This window comes from Notothenia rossii (assembly GCF_949606895.1).
Source record: "Notothenia rossii genome assembly, contig: scaffold_402, whole genome shotgun sequence".
In the NCBI taxonomy this organism is placed as follows: domain Eukaryota; kingdom Metazoa; phylum Chordata; class Actinopteri; order Perciformes; family Nototheniidae; genus Notothenia; species Notothenia rossii.
The window spans coordinates 1-10,000 of NW_027640150.1; the positions used below are offsets into that span (position 1 = coordinate 1).

General features: G+C 42.7%; 1 protein-coding gene across 1 annotated transcript in view; it reads right to left on the reverse strand.

The window, feature by feature from the left end:
- Nucleotides 1-394: 394 nt before the first annotated feature.
- The window catches only part of LOC307027027 (receptor-type tyrosine-protein phosphatase beta-like), a 16,959-nt gene continuing 7,353 nt past the window's right edge, over nt 395-10,000 (reverse strand). The window contains exons 4-16 of the mRNA XM_079695207.1: nt 9,978-10,000; nt 8,265-8,534; nt 7,854-8,120; nt 7,565-7,681; nt 7,330-7,476; nt 6,712-6,829; nt 4,851-4,996; nt 3,608-3,874; nt 3,397-3,455; nt 3,095-3,299; nt 2,792-2,889; nt 1,033-1,198; nt 395-564 (exon numbers count right to left, since the gene is read on the reverse strand). The exon at nt 9,978-10,000 is cut by the window's right edge and continues 118 nt beyond it. Of these exons, the coding sequence (XP_079551333.1) occupies nt 410-564; nt 1,033-1,198; nt 2,792-2,889; nt 3,095-3,299; nt 3,397-3,455; nt 3,608-3,874; nt 4,851-4,996; nt 6,712-6,829; nt 7,330-7,476; nt 7,565-7,681; nt 7,854-8,120; nt 8,265-8,534; nt 9,978-10,000 (2,038 nt within the window). The 3' untranslated portion in view covers nt 395-409. The remainder of the gene's footprint in view (nt 565-1,032; nt 1,199-2,791; nt 2,890-3,094; nt 3,300-3,396; nt 3,456-3,607; nt 3,875-4,850; nt 4,997-6,711; nt 6,830-7,329; nt 7,477-7,564; nt 7,682-7,853; nt 8,121-8,264; nt 8,535-9,977) is intronic.

Genomic DNA, 10,000 nt, shown 5'->3' on the forward strand with positions numbered 1-10,000 from the left:
TGATCCTCTGATCCTCTCCAGAATGGAAGGAGTCATCACATACAGAGCATCAACTAGTTCCTGAACAGTGTCCTTCACATGCTGATATCCAAGAGAGGGAGTTCCACAGTCACAAGATGGAGGAATAGAAAGCAGTATTCAATGTTTACTTCAGATTAGCTCCACGTCAGAAATGATCATGCTTGTCATATGTCTCTCTCCATAGAGGCTGAATCATCATGTTAATCACATAGCTATCATATGCCTCAAACAGTCCTGATGCTCTTCTAGGTAATCACACATCCTGTCATGTTCTCAGCTACAGTTGATACCTTTGTTATCATGTGACTCTCATATTTGAAGAGGACATTCAGGATTTTCCCAATAGGAAGTGACATCAGAACTGATTTGTTTCTAATTCAAATATATATTAGTTGTATTCCCTCAGAGTGGATCTGATTGGACTCACGGTGGTGGATAAAGTGACGATGATGAGGTCGAGGTCTCCGTCTCCGGGTGTCCAGGACACCGTCAGACCCCCCACGGAGCGAGGGGAGACGTGGAGGTTCCCCACCGCACTGGGGACTGCAGGGGACACGGTTCAGAACAAACTGGACTAAATATACATTTGATTCTGAAGTTTTTGGTCTATTTTGGTAAAAATGTGTGTACAGAATGTGTGAGTATTATGTGGAAATTGTCCCAAAAATATATGATAAACTCCTTAACTACATTTCATAGAAAAATAGGAAGAAGGGCATCATTTTGTTGAAGATATGTTTTAAGAAAATGGCAGAAATGTGTTGAAAGTTGTCAAAAAATAAGGTAAAATATTTAAATGTTTGGAAAAAATCTCCAAATAATATGAAAACAAAAAAGGTGAAACAAAATGTCAGAAATGTTTTGAAGAAATCTCTGAAAAATAAGTGAAAAAGTCCCAAAAATATGTGAACAATTTTGAAATGTACGAGAAATATGAAAAAGCCGTCTAAATAAAAGTTCACCAGGAAAAGGATTCATATGCCCCTCCCCCCACCTGAACGAGCCCCTCACCTGTGCGACCCTTGATGGAGGACGCTCTCTGGTTCTTCCCGCTGAAGGTCGAAACCACGACCTTGTAGATCCTGCCGGGGGTCAGAGAGGTCAGACGGTGCCGCTGCCGCTCACTGCCCAAAGTCACCGGGGGGAACACCTGAGAGTCGTTGAAGAGCAGCGTCACCTGGGGGGGAACACAGGTGTTACAGTATTCAAGCATTATTCAATTATTGATCTTATGTCAAGCGTCTTTGAGCATTAGGAAAAGTGCAGAGATGGTAAGAGTACACACATCCTTTACTCCAGTAGAAGTACACACATCCTGTACTCCAGTAGAAGTACACATCCTTTACTCCAGTAGAAGTACAGATACTCGTGTTTAAAGTAGAAGTACTGACTAAACTTCTTTACTCAAGTCAAAGTAAAGAGGCTTTGAAATGTACTTCAGTAAAAAGTACCCATAACTAGCAGCTGTTTTAAAGAGTACCTGACCTCCCTTTATATTAATAGAACAATAATGTCATTGTTAGCTAATGAATGTTTCCATGGTGACCAACGGCAACATGACAACGTTTCCATTGGTCCCTCTTCTTTAGAGAAGACCAGGAAATGATGGATACACGGATCGTGTTCAAATCAATAGGCACGCAATGACTCTAAATAATAATGATCACGCCACCAAACACACATTCAGACTAAAGGAACCAGGCTGTTTGGGAAATGAGAGAAGTAGAAAGTACAGGTATTTGAGTTCAACATGTAAGAAGTAGAAAGTACAGGTATTTGAGTTCAACATGTAAGAAGTAGAAAGTACAGGTATTTGGGTTCAACATGTAAGAAGTAGAAAGTACAGGTATTTGAGTTCAACATGTAAGAAGTAGAAAGTACAGGTATTTGAGTTCAACATGTAAGAAGTAGAAAGTACAGGTATTTGAGTTCAACATGTAAGAAGTAGAAAGTACAGGTATTTGGGTTCAACATGTAAGAAGTAGAAAGTACAGGTATTTGAGTTCAACATGTAAGAAGTAGAAAGTACAGGTATTTGGGTTCAACATGTAAGAAGTAGAAAGTACAGGTATTTGAGTTCAACATGTAAGAAGTAGAAAGTACAGGTATTTGAGTTCAACATGTAAGAAGTAGAAAGTACAGGTATTTGAGTTCAACATGTAAGAAGTAGAAAGTACAGGTATTTGAGTTCAACATGTAAGAAGTAGAAAGTACAGGTATTTGAGTTCAACATGTAAGAAGTAGAAAGTACAGGTATTTGGGTTCAACATGTAAGAAGTAGAAAGTACAGGTATTTGAGTTCAACATGTAAGAAGTAGAAAGTACAGGTATTTGAGTTCAACATGTAAGAAGTAGAAAGTACAGGTATTTGGGTTCAACATGTAAGAAATAGAAAGTACAGGTATTTGAGTTCAACATGTAAGAAGTAGAAAGTACAGGTATTTGGGTTCAACATGTAAGAAGTAGAAAGTACAGGTATTTGGGTTCAACATGTAAGAAGTAGAAAGTACAGGTATTTGAGTTCAACATGTAAGAAGTAGAAAGTACAGGTATTTGAGTTCAACATGTAAGAAGTAGAAAGTACAGGTATTTGTGTTCAACATGTAAGAAGTAGAAAGTACAGGTGTTTGAGTTCAACATGTAAGAAGTAGAAAGTACAGGTGTTTGAGTTCAACATGTAAGAAGTCAAAGTAAAAAGTTATTATTATTATATCCGTCAAGGTGCAGTATCTATATATATGTATTGTTTTGATGTATTGATCCCCCTCACCTCGTAGTGGTCCACGTCTCCGGGCGCCGGGCTCCAGGTGACGGTCAGATCAAACGTTCCTGCGTCGACGAGAGAGAGATTCCCCACAGCGGCTGGAACTGGAGAAACACAAAGCTTTAAATCAACACAAACAATAATAAAATATATATAAATAAAGAACATTTAAATAAATAAAATGTGAAAAAAGAATTAAATTCAATATAAATTCATACATTAATAAATGAATAGATAGTGAATACAATTATAAAAAATATATACATATAAATAAATTAATATAAATTAATATTTTTCTCGGAGCCTCACAGGTGCGTCCGTCGGTGGACCTGCTGCTGACGTAGTCTCCGCTCCACGTTTCCACGGTGACGGTGTACAGTCGCCCCGGCGTCAGCGAGTAGAAGACGCACTCGTTGGTTCCCGCGGAAACGTTCTGGTTCTGCAGCACAGTGTTGTTGTACCGGATCAGAACCTGGTACCGGTCCAGGTCTCCGTCCGGGTTACGCCAGTACACCTGAACACAGAGCGAGGACGTTCGATCACAACTTTATCGTCCAACAGTGAGACGACAACACAGTCTTTAGTGTCTCCATGGTTACAGACTGACTCACCCTCAGGTAGTCGTCTCGGGCCGAGTGGATGGCATTCGGGTTCTGCACCGTGGCAGGTTCTGCAAATAAAGATAACAAATAACATGTTTTAAATAACACGATAAATAAAATATTCTAATCCTTTAAAATTATTAAAATGCAACTCTAAATTAAAACCAACACACCGATACGCTTAAATAAATAAAAAAACATTTTAATGAAAACTACATACGTGTGCGTGCCGTCACCGAGGTGACGTTCTCCAGCCCACCGCTCCTCGTCACTATGGCGACGGTGTAAATCCGCCCGGCAACCAGCGAGCTGAAGGAGCAGCTGGTGGGTGAAGATCGTGAGACGGCGAGAGAGTGAACGATTCTCCCGCTGTCCTGCAGGAGCACCAGGTAGCTGTCAATCACACCTGGAGCCGGTCGCCATGACACCTGCAGGGCGTCACTGTGACCGCCGTTAGTAACCGTTACCTCGGAGACACAGGCGGGAGCTGGGAGAAAAACAGGACATCATTTTTATTATCAATTTGAATGTGTATTTAATTAAATGAAAATAATTGAATACTACTAATTAAAAATAATAATAATAACAATAAAATTATAAGAAAATATGCAAAAAAAGCAGTGAATATTTCTGTAAGATTAGAAAGTGTATTTAATAAAAAATAAATAAATAATACAAATTAACAATACGCACATCCATGCTGTTAGTCGGAACATTGTTCAAACTTGATCTGAAATTCTATCGGAGAGCAGTCTGTCCCAAAAATAAACGGCATGTTATGTTGTAAAAACAAACCCAGGAATGTGTGTGTGTGTGTGTGTGTGTGTGTGTGTGTGTGTGTGTGTGTGTGTGTGTGTGTGTGTGTGTGTGTGTGTGTGTGTGTGTGTGTGTGTGTGTGTGTGTGTGTGTGTGTGTGTGTGTGTGTGTGTGTGTGTGTGTGTGTGTGTGTGTGTGTGTGTGTGTGTGTGTGTGTGTGTGTGTGTGTGTGCAGGAAGCCTTTGAGCAGCGAACTGGGAGTGTCCTTGTTTGGAACATTTTTGACATTTCGGCTATTGTTCTAAAAACTCTCTGATGTTATCACACAATACACGCACGCACGCACGCACACACACACACACACACACACACACACACACACACACACACACACACACACACACACACACACACACACACACACACACACACACACACACACACACACACACACACCCATGGCCTTTAAATGGAGAGTTGAATTGTTCTGAGAGTAGCACTATGATGTAAAACCGAAAATAAAATGGACAGAACATTTTTCTTCTAGCATAATAAGTATATATATTATTAAAATATATAAATATATAGCAAAGACTTAATTATTTGGGATATTTAGAAATATCTGGCCTCCATTCGGTTCATCTGTAATTAAAACATTACTTATTATAATAATTATTGAAGTATTTATTGAATAATGTTAAACTCACTGGTGCGTCCCTCCAGGCTGACGTTGTTTGATGACACCCCCCCGCTCACAGTGACAGCCTGCAGCCTGTAGAGGGCGCCGGGGGTCAGACCGTCCAGCACCAACGAAGAAGAAGAGACGGGGACCCTGTGGTTCTGAAGCACCGCGCTGAAGAACAAGAAGAGGATATTAAAACTTTATTTTAAACTTTTATTTTGAAACGTTGAGGAGGCCAGGCAAGTTTATTAAAACAGCACCTTTCAACACAAGGCAATTCAACGTGCTTTACAAAGACATTAAGAGCATCAGGAAATAATGTGAACAGTTCAATTAAAAGCAGCGGCAAAAAGAAAAGTCTTCAGCCTGGATTTAGAAGTAGTCAGAGTCGCATCGGACCGGCTTTCTGGGAGTTGGTTCCAGATATTTGACAATATCCCAAAACCAAATTCTGACTTTCCTTAACCCCTAGTCTTCCCGTGAAATGATAGTTCTTTTGACACTTTTCTAACCTTTTTATATTCCTTTCATTCTTCTCTTTCAATCACTTTGCATCTCCAGACAACACAAGTTCCTGTTTTACTGATACCTGAACTTTAAAGATCCCCTATTAAACTGTTTCTCCACTCTCTATCCCAGGTCTCAGATATATCAGAGCCTGTCTCTGATTGGCTGAAACACCAAACAGATCATTGCAGCATTACCCATAATCCCCTCTGTTTCAGCCCTGTTTCCAAAGTGCTGATTCTCTGTCTGTTACTTTAGATGAAAATATGGAGCCCCTCCCCATGTTGATGTAGAAGAGACATGGAGAAGAGGGGACACATGTTGATGTAGAAGAGACATGAAGAAGAGGGGACACATGCTGATGTAGAAGAGACATGAAGAAGAGGGGACACATGTTGATGTAGAAGAGACATGAGGAAAAGGGGACACATGTTGATGTAGAAGAGACATGAAGAAGAGGGGACACGTGTTGATGTAGAAGAGACATGAAGAAGAGGGGACACATGTTGATGTAGAAGAGACATGAGGAAGAGGGGACACATGTTGATGTAGAAGAGACATGAAGAAGAGGGGACACGTGTTGATGTAGAAGAGACATGAAGAAGAGGGGACACATGCTGATGTAGAAGAGACATGAAGAAGAGGGGACACATGTTGATGTAGAAGAGACATGAAGAAGAGGGGACACATGTTGATGTAGAAGAGACATGAGGAAGAGGGGACACATGTTGATGTAGAAGAGACATGAAGAAGAGGGGACACATGTTGATGTAGAAGAGACATGAAGAAGAGGGGACACATGTTGATGTAGAAGAGACATGAGGAAGAGGGGACACATGTTGATGTAGAAGAGACATGAAGAAGAGGGGACACATGTTGATGTAGAAGAGACATGAGGAAGAGGGGACACATGTTGATGTAGAAGAGACATGAAGAAGAGGGGACACGTGTTGATGTAGAAGAGACATGAAGAAGAGGGGACACATGCTGATGTAGAAGAGACATGAAGAAGAGGGGACACATGTTGATGTAGAAGAGACATGAAGAAGAGGGGACACATGTTGATGTAGAAGAGACATGAAGAAGAGGGGACACATGTTGATGTAGAAGAGACATGAGGAAGAGGGGACACATGCTGATGTAGAAGAGACATGGAGAAGAGGGGACACATGTTGATGTAGAAGAGACATGAAGAAGAGGGGACACATGTTGATGTAGAAGAGACATGAAGAAGAGGGGACACATGTTGATGTAGAAGAGACATGAAGAAGAGGGGACACATGTTGATGTAGAAGAGACATGAAGAAGAAGATTTTGCATAAAAGGTGAGCTTTAATGAGGATCAAAATAAAGCCTCTGTAGCGTCTTTATGAACTCACCTGTCCTGCAGCAGCGTCAGTGAGAACAAGTCCACGTCTCCTGGTGGTTTTTCCCATGATGCAGTGAGGCTGTTCACCCCCGAACTCCTCAGAGTCAGAGCACGTAGTGCCATGGGTACTGAAACACACACACACACACACACACACACACACACACACACACACACACACACACACACACACACACACACACACACACACACACACACACACACAGAGAGAGACACACACACACACACACACACACACACACACACACACACACACACACACACACACACACACACACACATGCACACACACACACACACACACACACACACACACACACACACACACACACACACACACACACACACACAGAGAGAGAGACACACACACACAGAGAGACACACACACATGCACACACACACACACACACAGAGAGACACACACACACACAGAGAGACACACACACACACACACACACACACATGCACACACACACACACACACACACACACACACACACACACACACACACACACACACAGAGTCAGATTCCTTGTACCTGGTCATAAACCTCTCTCTGGTTCTGATATATTTCTAGATGTCCAGGTGAAACCCTTTGATCCTCACCTGTGCGGCCCTGCAGAGACACGGAGGCGTTCAGTGTCCCGCTCCTGGTCGTCACGGTGACGGTGTACAGTCGTCCAGGTGTGAGCACGTTGAAGGTGCACTCCCTCATGTTGGGCTCCACCTCCCGCGTGTCCACCGTCACATTACCTTTAATCATGATACATATAATAATAATAATGAATCACCAGAGGCAGGATTACAATCAGATCCAGGTGAAGTGTGTCTCTATGGTTACCGTGTCTCAGCGTCAGGAGGTACTGGTCACGTGACCCGGAGGGGGCGTGGCTCCACATGGCGCTGAGCGACGTCTCGTCAGCGTGACGGATGTGGAGCTCCAACACTGAGGCCGGAGCTGAGGAGAGGAGGACGGGATTCTTATATTTCTGTTAAATATTCCTGAAATAATGCATACGTATATTTTATGTATTTTTGTAGTAATACATATTGTATTGCTTGTATCCAGTACTGTATTCCTGCGGTAATGTATATATTTTATGTATTTCTGTAGTAATATATATCCTGACCTGTTCTCCCCTCACAGCTGCTCTCTCTCGTCCCTCCTCGGCTCTCCACCCTCAGCACGGCTCGGTAAACTCTTCCAGGAATTAGAAGGGCCCCGGGGAAGCTGTAGTTCAAAGCCTCTCGCTCCACAGCGGTGCTGACTAACTCCTGGGATCCATCGAGGAGGAGCAGCCTGTAACTCTCCCAGAGACCTGAGGGGGGAGACCAGGAGAGGAGGAGGCCGCCGGAGGGGGAGGGGGAGAGGGAGAGGAGGGAGGGGGGGGCTGGAACTGGAGGAGAGGAAGAAGAAACAAGAAAGAAATACAATGTTAGAGATGAATTAAAAGCCAAAAACGAGGGGAAAAAATACAAAAATAAATAAATTTAGAAGTTTAAAAATGAAGAAATTAAAACCAAAGACAGCACCACCTCACCTGTCCTGACGGTGAGTTCTGATTGGCTCGTCAGCTCTCCACTAATGGTCGTCACTGTGACCTGATAGGCCGAGCCCGGAGTCAGCTGATCCACCACGACCTCCGTGTCGTTGGACAGCAGCGTCATCTCCCAGCGGCTCGTCTCATTGGTCGAGAGCCCGGAGACGACCACAACGAAGAGCGCGTCCAGGTCGCCTTCGGGCTGTTGCCATGACAACAGGAAGCTAGTGTCGTTGTGGTCGGCGGTGAGATTTGAGACGGTGGCGGGAACTGGAACGAGATTTGGATTATATCGGATTTATTTCCTCACTTCCTGTCTTTAATGATCCAGTGATAAATAAATCTATTAAATTCAATACTTTCAGGACTCCACATGGTCCGTGTTTTGTTTTTCTGTTGACCTTACATTTCTGCCTCATGTGGTTATTGTATTCATGTTCCTGTGGTTTTCATTTTAACTTTTGTTCTTTCTTGTGAAGCACTTTGTGAATTATATTTCTTAAAAATGACCTTTAAATATGTCAACATTTTATTAAAAATGCCAGAATAAAAAGTGGGAAATGTGTTGACATATTGGAAGAACAATTTCAAAGAAATAACTGAAAAAATTGCAGAATAATATTTTACAATTGTACAAAAAGATGTATAGAAATAAGTAAAAATATGTCCTGAAATAGGTGAAAACTGTTAGAAAAATAAATAAGTGAGCAAAATGTCATAATATCTGATATGGTTCAACTTCAACACATCAGAGGTAAATATTGTACTTATTTTTGTTATAATATAACAGAGTAATTAAAAACAAAGTAGGAGGTAAAATACGTCACAAGACTAACCTCTGTTCCTTACTTCCTACTTCCTTCCCTTTCCCTCAACCTATCCTAAGGGAGTGCATGTGCGTAGACACGTGGTGCCTCTCCACCTCTGTCCTCTATCTCCTAGGCGTGGAGTCAGGACTCAGAGAGACACGAGGAGAGCTGGAGCTTTGATGGAGTCAGGACTCAAAGAGACACGAGGAGAGCTGGAGCTTTGATGGCAAACACTGACGGTTTATTTGGAGCTTCGGCCGGAGAATTCACAAGACATGTCACGGGCCACGGTCTGACCACACGGTAGAGATGCCACCATCAATTCTGAAGAACTCTACGGATGTGTATTTAGCTAGTTCTGAGAGAATAATCAACATGCTGCATCACAAGATAGAATCATAACACCTCTATCAGCTGACGCCAACAGGCAGGAGCAGGGAGACAGAGCACTGAGAGCACAGCAGCCAGGTTACAGGTGCGTGTGCTCAGTCAGGACAGAACTGATAAACTGGGTCAAAGTGACGGGCCTTGGGAAATATTTCCCCCACACTAGGGTCAAAGTTCAAATGGCTAGGGATGACTTTGACCGAGATGCGCCGGCCGTGCCTTGCCTTGGACTTCTACACAACTGCTCGGGTCTGGATGGACTGAGTGGGGAAGTTCAGGAGATATTGTCCCTAAAATAAATCCCGCCATAAATCCTCCGAGCTGTCAAGACGAAAAAGATCAAAGCAGATATTTCGAGCGCCTTTGATGTTTTTGAGGAGGAGGGTACTTCTGAAGACCTTCCTTTAGAGAGATGGATGTGTTGGGAGTTTGAACAGGAAGAGGATGGTCAGTGTTCTCTGTGGGGGTCCTGCGTTCCTTTAAGATATTTCCCACAATGCCGTATTATTATTATTACCTGTCCGAGCCGCTGCCGTGGCG